The sequence below is a fragment of the Octopus bimaculoides genome, chromosome 25 (assembly GCF_046866305.1).
Source record: "Octopus bimaculoides isolate indiv1 chromosome 25, ASM4686630v1, whole genome shotgun sequence".
Lineage (NCBI taxonomy): Eukaryota > Metazoa > Mollusca > Cephalopoda > Octopoda > Octopodidae > Octopus > Octopus bimaculoides.
Window position 1 is genome coordinate 19,706,397 of NC_142952.1, and position 22,965 is coordinate 19,729,361.

Consider the following 22,965-nt stretch of genomic DNA (forward strand, 5'->3'; position numbering starts at 1 on the left):
TTAAATTCATTTAAATATAAAAATAAAAAATCTCAAACAAGTCTAAGTAGGTTAATCTGGTCTATTAAAGACAGAAACAAAGACTATACTATTGTTACACGTTCATATCTATATGTATGCATAGGTATTTCGAAACGCCAGTGTTTTAATGGTGGCGGCTGATGAAGGATATGTTCTCTATGTGGCCTGCTTGTTTTTTGTAACTTGTTTATCATTTTGTCCATGTTTTTTTGCCACGTCATATACCCAGATATGTATCTATATGTACATGTAGATGAAGATATGTACATACATGTACATATATATGCATATACTCATATATTGTTTATATATGAATACCTCTCCACTATTAGTACTATTTTGTTAAGCGCATCTAGTAAATAGTATGAACTGCATCTAAGGCGGATACGCACAGTGTATATCACTCCGCTATACATATACAGTTTGTAAACATGCCAAGTAAATAAACACGTAGAATCATAACAATGCCTTCAGTGAGTTGTTTATTATCCCATCAAGAACAAATGAATACATAACATGGTGGCAGCGATAAATACTTAATCGAAAACCGTGCCTTTACAACAAAACAGGAACACAACAAACCTGAAATTTAACAAACTGAATTTCGCTTCGTCTTCGGACACACACACACGAGGATCATGGGCCCCCATCGCCGTACAGATGAATCTACATCCGACCATGAACTGGGACGCGGATGATATCGTGGAAGCGTTCAAGAAATTCAAATAGGAATGTCAATTGGCTTTCAAAAGCTTCCTGAAAGGTATAACTGCCAATGAAAAGGTAAGCTACATCCTTTTATGGACGGGAGAGAAGGGCCTAGACCTATTCAATAGTTGGGACATGTCAGAATCGGATTGCAATAATCCAGACACACTTTTAGAGAAATTTGAAAGACACCTAGAGCCCAGATCAAACCATAGAATTCATAGGTACGAATTCCAGGGCCTGAAACAAGACCCACAAGAAACGATTGACAACTTCCTGTCCAGACTAAAGAATGTTGCCGAGAAGTGCAAATTCAAAGACAAGGACGAAAGGATTGTTGATCAACTTATATGGGGGTGTGCTCATAAAGAAGTCCAGAAATCCCTCATTGGTAAGGACGCTCTCCAGTTGGCAGAAGCAGTAGACACTGCAAGAGTATTTGAAGCCACTACCAAACAAATGGCCTCACTTACTTTACAAACAAACATGATAGCAGCAGTGTAGATATTGTATCTAGACATAGGACGAAACATACCCACAAATAGAGAACATATCAGTACTGTGGTACAGATCATGAGTTCAATGACCGGAGGAAATATCCTGCATTTGGTACACACTGGAAAAAATGTGTAGACTAACAAAATCTCACAAATACAAGCCCCAATGTTCAAAGAGGAGCGGAAAGAGAAGACAAAGAGATGTACATGCCCAACAACAGGAAGAAAACACCTCAGAGGAGGAATTCTTGGCAGTCGGCACAATAAATGTACATGAGATGGGAAATGATAACCAGAAAAAAAATGAGGCATACACAACAATACAAATCCAAAAGAAATCAGGCAAGAAATGAATAAACATTGACTTAAAGCTAAAGATTGACACTGGAGCCCAGAGTGATATCTTACCTGTTAACCTCTACAAAAAGATGTTCCCAGAACACAAGATACAAGAAGTCAACGAAGGAATCCTCACACCAAGTGATGTAATCCTCACTGCATATGGAGGTACCAGGATTCCACAACTGGGCAAAACAACCATCACAGGGACACACAAAGAAAAAATAATCAAGTGTTCTTTTTATGTTACAAGAACCGAAGGACCTGCAATTCTTGGACTTGATACTTGTCAAAAGCTTAATATCGTGTCAATCAATGGTGAAGTGAAAGCAGCTCTGAGCAGGATTGACAGAGATATGCCTATCAAAGACCGACCACCAATCACAAATAAAGAAGACCTGATAAGCATGTACCCAGAATGATTTGATGATACAGTTGGGTGTTTTGAGAAATGTTGATACCATATAACAGTTGATCCCAATGCCCAACCAATTGTTCACCCACCTCGCCACGTTCCACTAGAATTAAAGGAGAAGCTGAATGTAGAGTTAGACAGAATGGAAAAAAAAGAAATAATTACCAAAGTGACATGACCAACTGACTGGGTGAATTCAATTGTAATCAAAGAAACCCAATGGTACCCTACAAATATGCCTCGACCCAAGGGATCTGAACAAGGCTTTAAAACGAGATTACTATCCAATTCCAATCCTTGAAGAAATCACACCATCATTAGCTGAATCAGCAAACTGGATGCCAATAATGGGTACTGGAATGTTAAGACAGACAAAGAATCATTGATGCTAACTACCTTCAACACACCATTTGGCAGATACCGATTCAACTGACTCCCATTTGGATTGAAAGTGAGCCAAGATGTTTTCCAGTGCCAAATAGATGAGACCTACCAAGGTGGCAATGGAGCAATTGGGATAGCAGACGATATCCAAGTGCAAGGCAAGGATGAAATCACACATGACTTCAATTTACATGAAGCTATGGAGAAAACCTGACAAGCAGGTATCAAACTCAATGCAGACAAGTGTGTGATCAAAGCAAAAGAGTGCAAATTCTTTGGAATGATATACTCTGCAGAGGGAGTGAAACCAGACCCCGCTAAAGTGGAAGCCATCAGAGATATCAAAGAACCCAAAGATAAGAAGGAACTCAGAAGCTTCCTGGGACTCATCAACTACATGGGAGCCATCATACCCAAGCTGGCCGATCACACTGCAAATCTCCGAGAACTAAACAAAGATGACGTAGAGTTTGATTGGTGTGCTTCACACACACAGGATTTCAACGCAATCAAAAAGCTCATCAGTAAAGAGACAACTCTGCAGCATTATGATAGATGCAAGCCAGTAAAGCTCCAAGTTGATGCTTCTATGAGAGGAGTTGGCGCAGCATTAATACAAGAAGGCAAACCTATTGCATTTGCCTCGAAAGCTCTCTCACCCACAGAGACAAGGTATGCGAACATTGAAAGGGAACTCCTGGCAGTAGTATATGGCTGTGAAAAATTCCATACATACTTGTATGGCAGACATTTCAATATTGAATCAGACCATCGGCCGCTAGAACAAACAGACAAAAAGAACCTCACAAAATCACCAGCCAGACTGCAAAGGCTACTGTTGAGGCTCCAAAAATACGACTACAATAACAGGTACATGCCAAGAAAGGACCTGATATTGGCAGATGCTCTTTCCAGGCTGTCCTCACATAATAAACAGGAGATGGAAGGACTAAGGTCCACCACATTGCAAATGTGACAAACACAAAGCTGGAACAAATCAAAGAGGAGGCCAGCAAAGATGAACTCCAGTTCCTTACTCAGATGGTGATTCAGGGGTGGCCAGAGAAGAGACATCAGGTGCAGCCCCTCATTCATGAATATTGGGTCATCCATGATGACACATCAGTGGAGAATGGAATCCTGATGGCTGGATCCTGAATAATTATGACCAAATCAATGCAAAAGATCAACCAAGGGCATCTGGGAATGGAAAAATGCAATCTCCAAGCCAAGTCAGCTGTGTATTGGGTAGGCATGTATAAAGACATAGAGAAGATGGTCTCTACATGCCACATCTGTCAAAAGTACAGAAACTCACAACAAAATTAGGAAATTATATCCAGTGACATTCCAAGAAGGCCATGGCAAGCTATTGGAGTAGATCTGTTCACAGAGAACCAAGAATGGTACTTGATTATGGTCTGCTTCTACTCCAAATTCCCATTTGTGAGAAAAGTGAAAGACCTGAGAGCCAAAACAATAACTACAGTGGCTCGAGGACTTGTAGCAGAGCAAGGAATACCAGAGCAGATCATATGTGACAATGGAACCCAGTTCACATCTCAGGAATTCAAAAAGCTAGCTGATGAGTATGGGTTCAACATTGTAACCTCATCAGTAGAGCCGAAACTCCAAGAGCATATATTATAGAAACTGAATCTGGTAGGCAGCTGAGACGTAACAGGGCCCACATCCGCCCAACACCAAAGCTATCGAGGATAACATGTGCAACACCTGCAGCATCAGTGACAACACCAACAAGAACCACAACATGCACAGCAGATGACGGCACACACAGAATCTGTGCTTCCACAGAATCATCACCCCAACACACTTCAGACACCAGTGGAGACCACAAGATCCACCGTATCGAGACCGAACATTTTACTACCGATTTGATACCGTTAAAAGAAGAAAAAAAACAAACTATTTATGCTAGATTAGGAAGCAGAAAACCACGTGTGTGGGCAGAATAATCTCACGGTTTCTGCTGCAGGATTGCCACCCTTGCGCTGACAATCCATTAGTGTAAGGGAGATTACTTTTATTTTTTTCATTGCTAAAAGATTCTTTTCTTTCAAGAAGGGATGTTACACGTTCATATCTATGTGTATGCGTAGGTATACGTATATATGAATACATCCCCACTATTAGTACTATTTTGTTAAGCGCATCTAGTAAACAGTATGAACTGCGTCTAAGGCGGATACGCACAGTGTATATCACTCCGCTATGCATATACAGTTTGTAAACATGCCAAGTAAATAAACACGTAGAATCTTAATAATGCCTTCAGTGAGTTGTTTATTATTCCAACACGAACCAAAAGAATACACAACAACTATCAACTGGAAATTAATTAGACTGCAAAACCATACAGATCAGGAACTAATAAATGTGACCTATATATAAAAGAATTTTACCCATTTTCTTTTTACATCTGAGGGTACTATAATAAATTCTAGACAAGAACAAGCTTTAAGATGCTTGCATATGAGAAAATTTGCCTTTGCTCAATATAAATGGGTTATAAATATTTAAACAACAAGATTTTCTGAAATAACTGACAATAAGGAACAAACAAGTGATTATCTGGTCAATACTTAGAATTGAAGATAGTTCACATCTAAATTAACATACAACTCTGCATCACTGGAGGCAAAGAAAATCGACAGAAAACTTTAATCAGTTAAATGTCAAAGGATATTAAAGTGAAGACTCTAAAGAAACTGCATGGGTATTATAGTAAGGTTGCAATTGCAACGGTTACTAACCAATGCAGTAGAAACATATGTAGGTCTAAACCCCAAACCCTAACTCTCACCCTAGTGCTTCTCAAACTTTCATTTTTGAATTTCTGAGATTAATTGTTTCCATAAACTGAACTACAGTAGTATAACATAGTTTTTTAATAATGTATCTTACGGTTTGATCTTCAAAACCCGGTGTTGTAATATATCGCTTTCAATTTGTTTCAATTTGTCATGCAGAAAAAGCCAGCTTCCAAATCCTGTTTTCTGATTGGGTAAAAACAACCAAACTTTAAACCTCTGTAACATTTTTCTAATTTTTTTCTCACATAAATGAATAACATCAGATTCAGCCTGAAATTTTACATCAATATACCAAATTTTAAAATTTCAAGAAGTGAAAGCCAAACAAAAAAGATCTGTTTCTTCTTTTGAATAAATTGCGCGATGTCTTTTAACCAGAAATTTATCAAGTTTTTCTCATTGTTTTGGTGTGCTATTTTCTATCATTAATAAAAATGTGGGCATTTCTTTTTACAGCATTCTTGTATCTTAATATAAAAAGCTGAAGTTGTGTGTCTGTGTGTAGCCTTTTTAAAAGTTTATAGAAATCCACATTTTCCACTTTTTTGTGAAAATTTTTACATCAATGGAATTTTCTCGATGTGAACTTTCTAGTGCAGTAATTAGATTTTTAAAATTCTGTTTACTTCATGTGATTTAAAGGAGATTTGGCTTTTGTTTCTAGCAACTTTTATATTTCTTCCATTCTATCTGTACCGGCGTTTTTACACATCGATCATGCGCTCAACATATAATTAGAGAGAGTAAGAGTAAAAGAGGGAGAGAGACAGAGAAAGTGATACATACAAAGTCATAGATTAACTTGGTTTAAGACTATTCTTTCCTTTTATCTACCTTTTCACTCTTACTTTGTTCTTCTTCCACTCTCCCATTTAATAGCTTTCTTCTCTCCTACCTCTAACTATCCACGTGACCTGGTCATCTGGGGCTTATTGCCATTTCTCTGCTTCAAGCATTGTCTGCATGTTCAGCGTCCTTGTCTCCTCTTAGTATTTTTTTACATATTTTTCATAACATAGAAATGTAAAAACACACACAACCACACATACGTGATCTGTGACAACATACACATAAATACACATACACATCAACATTATAGATATAAGATTTAGTTTGTGTGTTTCTTATATAAACATGCACACGCATTGCTATTTTATAACTGTCTTCCGTTCTCCCTTCCTCTCTCTTCATTGCTCCCGTTCTCTATTCCTTTCTCTCCCTCTTCTCACTCGCTCTCTCAAACACGCGCACGTACACACAAGCATTCACTACAATATAACTAGATCTTACTTTACTACATGTTCGTCAATGTTTTGTAAATATACAAACTACGGAGCTTATGTAGACAGGACAACACATTGCGAATCAGTGAACTTCATTAGAAATGTGAAAACTACCTACCCTGCCATCTGTTATAACTGGCGATCTTACGCTACCAGTTCCAAAGCTGTCACTTAAACCACGTGTGTTTATTTACATTACATCAGCCGTTTCCGTAAAAGGGTTTTAGGGTTAGGGTTAGGGTTACGGACGGAATTCCCTAACCCTAACCCTAAAACACTTTTATGGAAACGGCTGATGTGATGTAAATAAACACACGTGATTTAAGTGACAGCTTTGGAACTGGTAACGTAAGATCGCCGTTATAACTTTTTGTTGTTCTGTTTAATATATACATAGATTATGCCTCCAAAGAGTTTGCTGGGGAAAGAATGCAACCGGTTTAAAATGACAGCAACAGACTGCAGCAATTCACCACATTCCAGAAGCTACTTTGAACATAATGCAAAATGGTGCATCAACACCTTCTGCCCAATCTGATAGAATTCTGGCAAAATTGTGTAGCAACAGATCGCCAGCAATTGCTTCATCACATATTGCCATCCTAGCTCATGCTAAAAGGGATTACCTTACTATGTATAATCAGGGCAGCGCAAAAAGTTGTTTTGCACAAGCATTTCTATAGTCAATTAGACGGATGAAATTTACGTACACTTAATAATGTTAAACAAAGCAGCCTTCAGACTTTCCCTATTAATTTCATCGTCTTTTGAATTATGAACATATGGTAATCTTCCAGTTTAGGGGGGTAAAAAAAGTAAATAAAAAATATACAAGGGAAATAACTTAACGTCTTACTAGTATTATCCGTACAACTCTGAAATGTGTTTTTGTTTAGCTGTTTATAAATCACACACGTGTTTTTTTTGTTTTTTTTTTAACAAGTCCGCATGGTACTAAACAATCCTCGCAGGTAAACTTATTCCTAATAAGCCGACGGCGCGCACACCATTCCAACATTTTGTGTCTTGAACTGCTGCACAATTCACTAATATTCTTCTATGATTAATTGACGAGTGAGTATTTCATTTTGAGGAACAATAAGTTGTTGTGCAGCCGGTCTTCCACGCGAGATTTTCGATCTCTCAGCCGGTACTATGAGATTCAATGACGTGTGTGATTTATATATAAACAGTTAACTTCCATCAAATCAAGTGTGTGATTTATTTATAAACAGCTAAAAAAAAACCCATTTCAGAGTAGTATGGATAATACTAGTAAGACGTTAAGTTATTTCCCTTGTATGTTTTTATTTACTTTTTTTACCGCCCTAAACTGGAAGATTACCTGAACATATTTACATAAGGGTTTTTTCGTTGTAAGGCTTTCTTTTTTAGTTTAGACTAGCGAGACTTATCGTAGATGGCGTAATAAGTCACACCCGGACAACGTCGGGTTATACTGCTAGTATATAAATAAAACTCGGTGACCACCATTGAAACGTCATTGAAGTAAAATAGCCATTTATGTATCACACTTATTGATTGATTTATCAACAAAAAGGAAGACGCTAAAATTCTGAAACCTGAAAGAGTTATCTCCCCTCGAAACTAATTCGCGCGAAAATTGCTTCGTTATATCCTGTTCCGTGTTCAGATTGTTGACTACTGCTTTTATTAACAACAAATTAGGTTTGGTTAAATTATTCATCTCTTTCTCTCTCTTCAGTGTGATTGAGGAGTCTCGTAGTGCATCAAGTCTGGTATTTTGTTTTTGGTTAAGTTCTTAATGAACCTTAGTTCAATTGTAAATGTCCCTTTATTTACGACTGTTGTGTTTCGTGCGATCACGTGTAGTACAGTTTTGGTTATTGTTTAGTCTCCGAGCCTGTCCTCTTTCAGCAGACTTGTGTTTAAACGCAATCCTTCTGTGAATATCCTTTGCGGTTTTATCAAAGCACAATATGTCTGGACATGGAATATGTTCTTCCTTTTGAAGACGTTACAGTGTTATATGATGTAGACTTGGCCGTTATTTCTAGCAGTTTAGATGATTACTTTCCACTCCTTGTGTTAATCAGATGGACCACAGAACTGTTGCAATATCATTAAATTTATTTCAAATGAAATTTGCTTCAAATATGTAGGGCCAGTCAGGTAGTACTGGCATCGGCCACGCTTGAATGGTGCTTTTTACATGTCACTGGCACTGGAGTCAGTCAGGTGGCACTGGCAACATGCTCGAATGGTGCTTGTTACGTGCCACCAGCACGGGACCAGTCAGGTAGCACTGACATCGACCACACCTGAATGGTGCTTTTTACAAGAATATTTTTCTCTCCATAGACACATATATGCTATTAAAAAAATTTTTGAAAATATATGACTTTTTTCAACCCTATTCCCCCTCATTGTTTCTTTTTTATCTTTTATGTTTTAGACTGTGGCCATGCTGAAGCATCGCCTTGAAGAATTTTTTAGTCGAATGAATGAGCCACTAGTGGTGGCTCTTAGATAAAATTAGTGGGGGTGCTGCTTTGAAAATTTTAAACCATTGTTTTAATATTGTGTAAAAAAAACAAACAAACATAAAAAGAAAATTTATACACAAATTTGATTGGTTCATGTTTTAGCTACTGCTGGGTAGTGTGCTTAATTTGTTCACTGAACACCGCTGCGAATTCCCCCTTGTTTTTCAAATATCCCCCCAAATCACAAAATAAGTGGGGTGGAATCTGCCCTATTTTTCAAATCCTGGCAGCAACACTAACTGGAAGCAGGATAATAATCTAATTCTACACTTTATCACATTCAAGAATATAAACACATTTTTAAGCACAACACACACAATCAAAAAGAAATACTACCTTTTACCAATACACCAGGGTCGGCACTGTGTGAACCACAGTGCTCTCTCTCCCTACCATGAATCTTCCTATCTTGGACATGTGAGCATGCGCACAACAGCTAAACATCGCATCACTGGAACTGTAAAGTACACAGTTCTATACAAAGATTTAAAAAATTTTTGTCGTAAACTTGGGGATGGCTACTGACATTAAGCTTAAGGATTATATAATGTACAAGTATAAAGAAAGAATTAAAGAAAAAAGGACTCATATTGAATGTTATCGATCACAACCCTGAAGAATGGCGACTTTTCATAGATAGCTCAGCAAAAAGTCTCAAAGCCGCTTTATTACACAATGGAAATCAGCATCCATCCCTGCCTATTGCATACTCAGTACAGATGAAAGAAGAAAATAACAGTGTAAAAGAGCTCCTTGAGAAAGTAAAGTATAAGTTTAAATGGGATGCTTGTGGCGACTTTAAAATGCTTGCCTTCTTACTTGGATTACAGGGTGGGTACACTAAGTATTCATGTTTTCTTTGCCTATGGAACAGTAGGGTTGATCATGAACATTACCAGAAGGCTGAGTGGCCCCCATGAGATGAATCCAGCCATGAAAGCTAAATGTCATAAGACAACCTCTTGTAGAGCCTGCAAAAGTGTTGTTACCTCCACTTCACATAAAGCTGGGTTTGGTCAAGCAGTTTGTAAAGGCTTTAGATTGTGGTGGAGAAGCACGTCAAGAAATTCGTCTACTCTTTCCAAAGCTATCTTAAGTGTGGTATATTTATTGGACAAGTAAGGAAAGTGCCAAGGTCAGTAAAACTTGAAAATGTGATAAATGATCTAGAAAGAGAGGCATGGTGTGCATTTCAAGATACTGTCAATGGATTCCTTGGCAATAACAAACACCCAAACTACAAGCAGGTTCTAGCAAAACTCATTGAGTGTTAGAAGAATTGAGGCTGTAGAATGTCATTAAAGGTTCACTTTTTGCATTCGCATTTAGACTTTTTCATGAAAACTTAAGTCAAGTGAGTGAGGAACATGGTGAGTGATTCCACCAGAATATTGCTACAATGGAGAGAAGATACCAAGATGGGGGACTATATATAGTCATTGGTGCATACAGATTTAGGAGCTCACAGTAGGAGGGCATGATCTTCACTGCATTTCTAGTAAAATCTTATAATCTCATCATAGTTTTGCTTACATTTCTCATTAGTTTAAAAATAAATGTTAGGACAAAATATTTTTAGTTCCTGTTAATGTTCAATGGGAATAAGTTGAATAAAGTACTATCGGAGCTAAATTTTGTTCCCATTCTCTAGAAAACTGCAATTATCTCCTAAAATACTGATGCTATGCAATTTTCAAGGGTAGTTTTGAAATCAGGAGGAAAAAATTAGCTGTGAAACACTAAAAACATTTAGACAAACAAAACTTGTGTTATCCAGTATAATGACAAAGTTATTTTACTAAAGTTTTCGTTATTTTCAAAACAAATTGAAACAAAGGCAGTACATTTCAGTTGAAATATTGAAACAAAAGTGTTAATATTGTTTGATCAAACATACCTCTTATCAAAGGCATTCCAGCCTTGAGCATCCTGTATGTTACTGTCCTCTAGACAAGTTGGCGGATGACGTCTGTAATATTTTGACATAGTTATTACAGCTGGATGCCCTTCCTATCACTAGCCATGTTACACTAATGTCAGGGAACTCTTTAAATTGTTATCCATTTTTGACTATTTGAACCAATTCACTCTTGGAAATATATCTGTCATTCAATTTGACAACGCAGACAGTAAGAAAGAATTACCAACCAAGTCATCATTTGGGAACTGAGCTAAGAGAAGATGAACTCTAATTGTCCTTCCAAAATTATGGTCCGGACTCTCATGAAGGACAGTGGCACCATGGTATCATGACTACTTAAGTACTTAGGTCACTGAGGTTGGAATGAGGCATGTGGTGTGCCATTATTGTAGCTGATAGATCATCGTCGTCATTTAATGCCCATTCTCCATGCTTGCATGGGTTGGACAGTTTGACAGGCCCAAGAATACCCTTTTTAATTCCAACCATTTTACAGCATGTATTGGTGGGTCTTTTTGCTTGACACCAACCCTAGAGGTTGCCGTGCAGCTTGCAAGTCTACAAGACCTCCAGTGGTAGGGGAACATACTAGGAGAATGAAGAGTAAACAGTGATTAAGTATGAGAGAAAAAGGCTGATGGAACTGGAAAGTGTTATAAGTGGTGATGAGGTGTCAGAGTGGACCTTCAAGGTACAAAATGGTTAGGAATGAATGGGGCAGGGATGAGTGAGTAGAAGAAGTAGAAGATGCCTGATGGTGCAAGGCGGCAGAATAGAAATAATGACAGAGTAAACAGGGGGATAAAAGAGAGCTGGTGTGCTGTTGGGTCAGTTGCAGGAGTGGATGGGGAAAAGAGAAAAATAAATATTCAGTAAAGCATTTTCTTTTAATATTTATTTTCAGAAAATAATGGTCTCTCAAGATGGTTCAGAAGACAATTCACATCAGTTCAAGATTTTGTTGGCCTCTGATATTCACCTGGGATATATGGAAAATGATTCTGTTCGAGGCAATGATTCCCTTGTAACATTTGAAGAGATCCTTGAAAAAGCCAAGCAAAATGATGTTGATTTCATACTTTTTGGAGGAGATTTGTTTCATGAAAACAAACCATCTCGTTCAATCCTACATGGCAGTCTGGCACTGTTACGCAAATATTGCATGGGAGACAAACCAATACAATTTGAGTTTGTTAGTGACCAATCTGTGAATTTTGAACACTGCACTTTCCCATCATTGAACTATGATGATCCAAATCTCAATATTTCCTACCCAATATTTTCCATCCATGGTAACCATGATGACCCTACAGGCCAAGGAAACCTTTGTTCTCTTGATCTGTTTCACACCATTGGGCTTATTAACTACTTTGGCAAATGTACATCTCTTGACAAAATAGTTTTGTCTCCATTGCTCTTGCAGAAAGGAAGAACAAAGCTAGCATTGTTTGGACTTGGATCAATTCAAGATGAGCGTTTACATCGCATGTTTCTCAAGAAAAATGTCTCCATGCTACGACCCAAAGAAGACAGAGAAGACTGGTTTAATGTATGTGTGCTCCACCAGAATCGTGCCAAGCATTCAGCCACTAAATATATCCCTGAACAGTTTCTAGATGATTTTATTGATCTTGTTGTGTGGGGCCATGAACATGAATGCCGAATAGACCCTGAATGGAATAATGTACAGAACTTTTATGTATGTCAGCCTGGCAGCTCTATAGCAACATCACTGAGTCCATCTGAAGCTGTACAAAAACATGTTGCTCTTCTCTCTATTGATGGTAAAAATTTCAAGATAAGTAAACTTCCTTTGGAAACAGTGAGGCAGTTTTATATTGAAGATATTGTTCTAATGGAAACAAATCTGAAACCAGATGATCTGAAAATCTCAAAGAAAATGGAAGACTTTTGTGCTGAGAAAGTTGATAATTATGTCCGTCTTGCTGGTTTGTAGCATTTTATTATTTGATCCTTTTGTGAAACTCCATGTTAACTATTGATTCTAAAATAGGGGCAACAGCCTCAGTACTTAGCTGGTATTTTATTATTTTGACTACACCTTTATAATTTCTAATTTAGACACAAGCTCACTAATTTTGGGGGAATGTATTTACTTGATTAAATCACCCCCGCTCTCCTGCTACTTTATTTTATTGACCTATCAGGATGAAAGACAAAGTTGACTTCAGTAGGAATTGAACTCAGAATGTAAGGAGCTTGGACAAATATATCAAGGCAATTTCCAATACTCTAACAATTCTAATACAGCATCTTGATAATGATAATAGTAATGATGATAATAATAAAATGCCCTAATGCAGTACCAGGCAGTGGCTCTCATGGCTTCTGATCTTAACTGATTGGAAGTGTTATCATGTACATTGTTTTGTCTTGGTATAAAAAGATGGGCTACAGCAAATATTCTGCACAATACCACAGATTTACTTGTCAGTTGCTTGACCTTAACTAGTTGAGCATGTCCCTTAGTGGCTGATATGTGCATCTCTGATCACAAGCAGAAGTAGTGGGGAAGCATCATAGCCATGTGTTGAAAGGAATTCTTTGGGGTTTGGATAATTCACCTCTGGAAACATGGGTGTTTTGTTTATCATCCTTAAACAACCCTTATTCAGGGACCTTTCGAGCGGGATGGGCTACTCAACCTGAAGAAAATTCTAACTGGACCCCACCTATTTATCTTGACATAGTGTACCCTTATCAGATGGGTATACTGGGCTTTGTATATTTTACCCCTGTGTCACTTAGATGGCATGCACTGCTCTCTCACTTAATAATTCTTTCCAAAAAAAGAAAAGGGTCTGAAATTTAGGGGAAAAGAACTAATTGATTGCATTGACTCCAGTACTCAACTGGTTCTTATTTTATCAACCTAAGTGTGAAAGGGTTGATGTAGTTGACTTAAGCGGCATTTAAATTCAGTATGTAAAGGTGGAAGAAATATAAAGAGCCAGAATAAATACCTGATGCACTAACAGCCAGCTTGTTGGTTTCTAGCATGGGCACAATGCCCCAGACTTTTTGAAGTATATATCAAATTATACTTCACTACTTTGCTAGTATTTTATTTTATCAACATTGGAAGAATGATATTCTAATGATTCCACCAATCCACTGCTCTAAAATAATAATAATTTAGGCACAAGACCAATTTTTTAAGGGAAGGAGATAAGTAAATTACATTGGCCCCCAAACATTTGATTGGTATTTTATTTTTAATTGATCTCAGAAGGTTGAAAGGCAAATTTGACCATGCAAGTATGAAGAGCTGTAACTAAATGCCACAAAGTATTTTGTCAATGATTCTGCCAATAACAACCATTAGAAATTTCATTTATTTTTTTCATAAATTCACTTTTTACATTTGTGAAAACTCACAATGTTTTCCTCTTAATATCTTGTTGTGTATTTACTTCTATTTCCTCCAGAATCTTCACACACAGGACATGCTAAACAACCAAAGAAACCCCTTATTCGTCTGCGTGTTGATTACAGTGGAGGTTATGAACCGTTTTCTTCATTTAGGTAGGTTTTTAACTTTTTAAAAATTTTGGTTGAGACATTTGTCACTTCTCACTTGCAATGCCTTCATATTTTTTTTATTTTTTAATAACCTAATCAGAAGAAGACAGCATCCATAACTTTTTCAGTGGTATTGACATAGGTTTAAGGAAGGAATCCAGTTGTTCATTGACCATAGACCTGTCCTAATTACTTGCAATTGAGAAGATTACGTTAAAAACACTGAAGTGCCAGGTGATGGTGTGAAACTGAGCACTGAATTAAGTTCTCCAATTGTGCCCCCGCCCAATAGGAACAGTCCTTATGGAAGGATTCCACACAATTTTCCATTGACTAAATTCAACTCAGATTGTTTTGGTCAACTTGAAACTAAGTTACAAGACTTGCTGAAGATGCTCTGCAGTTGAATGAAACTTCGAATGCAAAACAGACTTCTTAACTACCTCTCAGCACTTGGCATAAAGCCACATCCTCCTCTTAAATACTTATCCCACCCCTTTTTTATGGGGTAGGGTTTTTTTCTGTTCTTTCATGTCTTGTTGTGACCTCACTAGTTCCAGTGTCAAAAACATCCAGTATATACAGATCCTGTCAAACTGTCCAACTCAGACCATCATGGAAAAAGAATGTTAAATGATGATGATGATGACGATGATGATGAAGAATGTGATTCAACCAAAACTAAATCCGTGGAAAAATAGTAACACTAATAATTTCTTTCATTTAGGCTCTTTTGATAATTTATCTCTGCTATACAAAAGTTGTAATGACAAACAGCAGAAACACTATGTGACACATAGCAACTAAATTTCTTTCACCATACACTATTGACTTAAAAGAAAGATAGGATACATTGGGTAAAGTAGTCCTAAGCTGGAAAAAAAAGACTATGGTTACAACTGGAATGTTATCAAGGGTCTGTTTGAGTAGAGCTGACCTGCATCTAAATAATAACAGTTTTTATAAGTTCTGTGGTGGTAACTTCTCAGTATCAGCTCAGAAATGTCAATGAGGTTTCTCTTTGTTGATGACATCAGTGTAGAACTTTCTTATAATAATTCTTTCTAACAGATGCAGACCAGAAATTTGGTGGGAGGAAAGGAGTTGGTTATATTAACCCTTGTACTTGACTATTTTATCAATCCTGGAAAGATAAGATGCAAAAACAACTTTGGTGTTTAATAATTCTTCCTACTATAGGCACAAGGCCTTAAATTTTGTGGGAGGGTGCTAGTTGATTACATCAACCCCAGTGTCATACTGGTACTTATTTTATTGACCCTGAAAAGATGAAAGGCAAAATTGACCTTAGTGGAATTTGAACTTAGACCATAAAGCTGGAAGAAATGCTGTGAAGTATTTAATAATAACCTTATAATTCTGCTTGTCATTTTTTTATGAGTTTTGAATATGCAAATAAAGCTCCTATTCCATGAAGATGGTATACCTGATACCCATGGATACTACAGTCTATGCTAATCATCCCAGGAATATGGACTGTGATCTTAAGGGATGTGATTTGGCGAAATGTGCGTAGCAATGCATTAAAATATTTATAGATTCCATCCAAGGATTATTGTTATTATTACTTGGCTCCTGTGCTGGTGACATGTAAAAAGCACCATTCGAGGGTGATCGTTACCAGTGTCGCCTTACTGGCACTTGTGGTTGGCATTAGGAAGGGTATCCAGCTGTAGAAACTGCCAGATCAGATTGGAGCCTGGTGCAGCCATCTGACTTGCCAGTCCTCAGTCAAACCGTCCAACCCATGCCAGCATGGAAAGCAGACGTTAAAAACGATGATGATGATATATATAAGGGAATTCCAAGCACGTTTCGTGGTTTGCTACCTCAACAGCTCCTTTATCGGAACCACTAGCTAAAGACATCATCAGGAGGAACCACGTCCAGTTTCAGCCCCTACTCCTCTACCATTTTCGACATGGTGCCCCCCCTCCTTTCAGAGGTGTCTTCAGCTAGTGTTGAGTGTGTTTCTTCTTTCAGCTCTTTTCTTTTGTTCTTTGGTTTCTTCGATGTAGCATCAACGAATGTCGGCAGGTGACTGACCATCCTGCCAATTTTCCTTTTAAATACTTGCCACTAGGCTCCAGCAACCAGCACCAGCTAACTGTCATGTGACACTGTCTAAGCTTCAACTGACCAAGGGAAGGGAAGGGCGCGTAGTTGTAGCCTGTGCCCTCTCTAAACCTGCCTTCAGTTCCAGCTGTTTGGTGGTACAAGCCTTCAAACCAGGAAGAGGGCGCACTATGAATGAGATCGCTTCCTTGGCCCACCTGTCAATCAGCGATGCTGCTTAAGTGTCAGCCAGCCTCACCTAGTGATGCTATTTCCTAGTTGGCATGCTATAGCTTTCAAGCCATTTTGGGTCTTCTCGCTTCAGCCATATATAGAAACTGACTTTTTCGACTGCCTCCTGTAACCTCCTTATTACTTTTCTCAGCTCTGAGCTTGAAAATGCAGACCTTCTTTTAAGTAACGTCATCATTTTCCTTTCAATGAAGCCTCTAGCTCCCACTGCCAGATGGTAATAACGACAGGCCATCCCTGTTCTCCGCATTCTTTGATTAATCTCTCATACCTCTTCTCCTTCCATTGCTCTGCATTAGTGATGTTCTCTTCCCATGACACTGCCTTTTTTTCCTCCTTCTGGAAGTATATTTTCCTGCGCTTTTCCACTTTTGGGTATCCTCCCCTATTATATCCTTCAATCTTCTCCTTGAGTGCTGCACTTATGACGCCGAGGACTTGATTGTGACACCATTTATATCTGTCTAGTGCTAGCCTGCAGTTTGACAGAACATGTCTTGCCATTGCTTTCTCTCCGCATCTTCATTCATCAGTTGTTTGTATGTTCCACCGGATTAAATTCGCCAGTGAAGGTAAAATGTCGAAGGTAGACTTGATCAGGAAGGATGTTCTTGCTTGTTCCAAAGCCCAAAGTTCCTTCCATGAGATTCTGCACCTGACTACATATTCCTCCCATCTCAGGCACTGTCCCTGTTGACTACATTGCACCAAATGTCCATTTCGCATTTCTTCCTCCTTTCTCACTTCGTGTACCACTGCCTCTTTCATCTCTTGCAAAATGGCCTAAAATTGTGCGACCCTAGACCGGCTCTTGCTTCTTGCGTTGCTCCGACTATATCGGCGTGCCCTAACTTTCCGATTGCCCTGTTTACTGCTTCTTCCGAATTCCATTTCCTCCCTGTTCATAACTTTGGAGGGTTTTCTCGGATGCTCTGATCTTTTGAATACCTTAGCATCATTACTGTTCTCGCCTTTCCTGCTTTATATTCTTCGGTGATTGATGTTATTGGTAGTTGCAGCATGGGTTTTCCATATAGTGCAGTTGTATTCAGTGGTTTCGGCAGACCAAGCCATTTTCTGATAAACACACTGCATCTTTGTTCCATCCTTTCTACTCTGCTCAAGGCTATTTCATACACTTGCAATGGCCACATTATCCTTGGGTACAGTCCAAATTGCAGTATCCAACATTTGAATTTCCCTGGTAATGTCATTCTGTCAATTGCCTTTAGTCCTTGTTCCACTAAATCATGTTTCTTTACTTTGCTTCTTATCATTTAGTAAACCTCTTACCATCTACCGAGTCTCTTTACTGGTTGTTCATTCACCGTTGGTATATCTTCATTGTTGGTATATATATATTGGGTCATCCCATATATAATATGGTTTTTTTCAATTGCTTAAACTAAAAGTCAGAGGGGACAGGATAAACTACCTGCATCAACTTGCTATAAAAGCAGGTAGTAATTTGACCTTGACCTTATTCTTAGTGCAAGTTTTGAAGAGTGCAGTTTGATTTTAACAGTTATTTTTTCAGTGCTATAATAGAAGTGAGAAAGGAGCATATTCGGCATGTTTTGCTTTATGAGTTCAATAAAGGCAACAACACAATGGAAAGTGCGAGGAATATTAATGTAGTATATGGGGATCAGACAATAAGCATAAGCCAGTCTCAATGGTAGTTCCAGAAATTCCGAACTGGAAACTACAGCCTAGAAGATGAGCCTCGTCCTGGAAGATCTGTAGAGCTTGACGAGGATGTCCTGCAAACCCTGGTGGAACAAAATCCCATCGTAACTGTTGAAGGACTAGCAGAGAAGCTTGGATTTGATCATTTAATCATTCATCAACACCTGCATGCTGTCGGAAAAGTCAGCAAATTAGGTCAATGGTTTCCTCACAAACTTTCTGAGTCTAATTATGCAGGGAGTGAATGTGTGCCCTTCTTTGCTGCCACATCTCATGAATGAACTCTTTTTTGGACTGAATAGTGACTGATGACAAGAAATGGGTTCTCTATAAAAATGTCAAACACCAAAGACAGTGGGTAGAGAAAGGAGAAACACTGGCACCTCAGACTAAAGAAGGTCTTCACCCACGTAAGGTGTTGTTATCTGTTTGGTAGGATATGAGGAGTTTAGTCCACTTTAAACTTTTAAACCCAAACCAAACAATAACAAAGGAGATCTACTGCGAGTAGCTTGAGTGGCTTAAGTCAGTGCTAGAAAGAAAATGACCATCTTTGGTTTCAAGACGAAAGATGTTTTTCCATCAGGATATACAGCCACATACATACGTCTCCTTCATTGGACATGAAACTCAGCTTGCGAAGACTTATTGGGGCAAGCGAAAGCAAAATCGGGATGGCACCTGTGCCCAGCGTCGCCTTTCTGGCACTTGTGCCCGTGGCATATGTAAGGACTTTCGAGCGAGATCGTTGCCAGTGTCCCTGGACTGGCTCTTGTGCGGGTGGCATATAAAATACACCATTTTGAGCGTGGCCGTTGCCAGTATCGCCTGACTGGCCTTCGTGCCGGTGACACGTAAAAGCACCTACTACACTCTCGGAGTGGTTGGCGTTAGGAAGGGCATCCAGCTTTAGAAACTCTGCCAATTCAGATTGGAGCCTGGTGTAGCCTTCGGGTTCCACCAGTCCTCAGTCAAATCGTCCAACCCATGCTAGCATGGAAAGCGGACATTAAACGATGATGATGATGATGATACAGTGAGAATGACATTGCAAAGGCTGGAGCAGTTTGAATGGGAAACGCTGCCCCACCCACCATGCCTTGCCGTATCTGATTATCACTTATTCCTCAATTATCAAAATCATTTGGACTGGAAAAATATGAATTCTGTGAACAAGGTTTGAAGAGTACTGGAGGAGTAGTTTTCATCACAGACAAGTGAATTTTGGAAGTGAGGCTTTGAAAGTCTACCAGATAGTTGGAAGAGCACTGTAGAAGATGGAGAGTATATTTTAGATTAAAAAAGAACTTTGCTTGTCTTAATTTTTAAAAATAAGAGAAGTATAAAAAACCGCATTATTTATGGGATGACCCAATATATATATATATATATATATATATATATATATATATATATATATAAATAAGTAACAAAGATATACAGGTGTCAATTCATTATGGCCGTTTCAATTAATCAATTAAATGAAGTCGCTTGAAATAGTCGTTATGAATTGACACCTGTACATCTTTGTTACTTATTTATATTTTGCTCACCTAACTTGGAATCTGCACTTCGGAAATACTATAGAAAGTACCTTTATAAAAAGTACATGTCTGAATTACCAAGAGTGAATATCTTCACTTGGCTGGATTGCGTTTTCTACACACGACAGGAATATTGGGTACAAATGCGTCTACACGGAGTCTTGATATTCAATATTCAAATAATATTGTTGGGGTGTGCAGATTATACTGAACTAACAAGGTGCCTCAATTTAAGTACCTAATTCAATTGAATCTTATATATATATATATATATATATATATATATATATATATATATATATATATATATATATATACTGTATTTGGAAATAATAGCATGAAATTCAATATCAAAAAAATACCTCACGAATTATTTCAATGTACAGTATATATAATCACTCGTATTAATGTCTAAATACTTTATTGTATTAATATTTTTGACATTTTATACAAAGAGCACTCATTATAAATTCAGTGTATAATTTTCTAACAGAATATATTTAATTAATGATATATATATATATATAGATAGATAGATAAATAGATAGATAGATAGTTAGATAGATAGATAGATAGATAGATAGATAGATAGATAGATAGATAGATAGATAGATAGATAGATATAAAAAAATGTATGTGTATTTTTTCAATGTGAAAAATAAATAAATACTTACCAAGGTAGCAAAAATTCACATAAATCCAAGGATATTACAGCCTACTTATAAAGGTAGAAATTCCAGGGTTAAGTGAAATGTTTTTGTCAAGTAAGAAATGGAATCAAATGCAGGTGTTATTCAAATGATTTGAATAACACCTGCATTTGACTCCATTTCTTAATTTATCTTACTATTTAGAAACAGTTATCTACTGACCTAATGGTTCTGAATTTGGGACGAGACCACTGGTCACTTTGAGGTATTGAATCTTTTATTAATAAATAATATAGATGTAGGCTTGGCTGTGTGGTACAGATTCACTTCACAACCACATAGTTTTAGATACAGTTCTGCTGTGCAAAATATCTACTATAGCCTACAGTGACCAATGCCTTATAGTTAAATTCAGTCGACCTAAATTATACTGAAACCTGTTGCATATATGTATAAATACATGTTATATGCATGTTTGTATTTGTCTCTTATTATTTGAGAACACCTGTTGAGAAAAATTTAGGGGCAGTGCAGCTTCTTGTGGAGTATCTACATGGGTACTCACATTTAGAAGAGAGGATGAGAATGATCAGTAGAAGCTGCAAGGAGACAAAGTAGTTTTGATTAGGTGTGCAGGTGGCTGCTCAATTTATGAGGTATGAAATTGAGATCTTATTTTGTAGGCTCCTTCTACTCTTGTTACACTGACAAGTCAAGGGAAGATTAAAAAATAAAAACAGACCAGGCTTAACCTGAAATATCAATTTGTTATTAACCCTTTGCTTATCCAAAGCATTTTCAATAGTTTGCCCTCAACATTCATGCTTGTATTAAGAATTTTAGCCTTTATTTCATACATCCTGAGTAATGAAAAGCTTTCCTTTGTTATGCCCCAAGTTAATTTTGTGGGAATGTGTATCGCATATGATATACGGATGCCAAGGAAATGTCTTGTGTATCACATGGGATACACAAGACAAGCAAAAGGTTTTAATGGCTTCATATTGATGTTGTTTTACTTTCAGGTTTGGCCAGAGATTTGTTGATAAAGTTGCTAATCTAAAAGACATTGTCACTTTCCACCGAAAGAAAGAGATTGAGATGAATAAAACAGACATCAGTGTTGCTGGTTAGTTTTTTTCACTTTTGGAGTCATTTTCAGATAGACGATGGTGTGGGTTTGTGGTTGAGAAGCTTGCTTTTCAACCATATGATTTGGGGTTCAGTTCTACTGCACAACACCTTGAACAAGTGTTTTCTACTATAGTCACTGGCTGACTAAAGCCTTGTGAGTGGATTTGGTAGACAGAAACTGAAACAAGCTCATCATACATATAAACATAGTCAAAAGGTTTGAGAGTGAATATATATTTATTTAACCACGAGAGGGTTACAACTGTTTTGCAACCTTCTTGTATTAACTTCAGTGTGTAAGAAATTATGTGTATATGTTTGCATTAATATACATGCTCAGCATTATACAATATAATTGTGTATCCACAGATTAATGCAAATAAAGAAAGTTAGCTCCTCAGATCACTGGGACATCATAGTTACATCAACAGTTCGATTACTCTTTATATATACGTATGAATATGCATACACATGTATGTATATTTTAATATACATGCATGTTTCTGTTTATATTATTCTATGTATATATTATGTTTATATTTTTAAAATTTGTACCTATTTCATGAGTATTTTGTGTACACATTTACATGAGTGAATCTAGTATTTATATATTTATCCATGTGTTTCATCAAACAATCAGATACAAATAAATTCAAATAGAATTAACATCCAATGTAATTCCTCGTGTATGATAAGTAAATCTAAATATTGCTTAAAAGAATTTCAAGAAATTCGGAATATATTAATAATACATGTAAGGAGTTGCTTTATCCACATCTGACCTCAGGGTTGTATGGACAACCTGGGGAAACTGCAATCTCTCCCCTAAGTGCATTTTCATATCCCATAGTTGAGATTCTTGCAGCAAGCTATGTATTGTTTTTGCTGACTTTACTGGTTTCTCTCCCTCTTTCACAAACTTAATTGCTGCAGTTGCTTTCCCTTGGTGATGATGTTTCTTGCGCCTTTCCTGCTCCAGGGTGTGAGCAAGTATTGTAAGCACCCTATCATGGTGCCATTTGTATCTGCCTTGAGAAAGTGCTATTCTGCACCCTGCCAAGATGTGTGCCAGAGTGCCCCTTTCTCCACAAAGTCAACACAGCTGGTCTTCCCTCAAACTCCGTCTGTGCAGGTTTGCTGATGTTGG

At 37.6% G+C, this 22,965-nt stretch overlaps 1 protein-coding gene across 4 annotated transcripts in view; it reads left to right on the forward strand.

Moving 5' to 3' along the window:
* The first annotated feature begins 439 nt into the window (after positions 1-439).
* Positions 440-22,965, forward strand: part of LOC106882263 (double-strand break repair protein MRE11) — a 46,389-nt gene continuing 23,863 nt past the window's right edge. The window contains exons 1-4 of one of the 4 annotated variants that reach the window (XM_089341923.1): positions 440-804; positions 11,835-12,879; positions 14,380-14,476; positions 21,710-21,813. In XM_089341923.1, coding sequence (XP_089198049.1) covers positions 11,841-12,879; positions 14,380-14,476; positions 21,710-21,813 — 1,240 coding nt within the window. In that variant the 5' untranslated portion in view covers positions 440-804; positions 11,835-11,840. Of the gene's footprint in view, positions 805-7,989; positions 8,171-8,227; positions 9,771-11,834; positions 12,880-14,379; positions 14,477-21,709; positions 21,814-22,965 lie in introns of those variants that run through there. The other 3 variants (XM_014932877.3, XM_089341924.1, XM_089341922.1) reach the window with 3 other exon arrangements.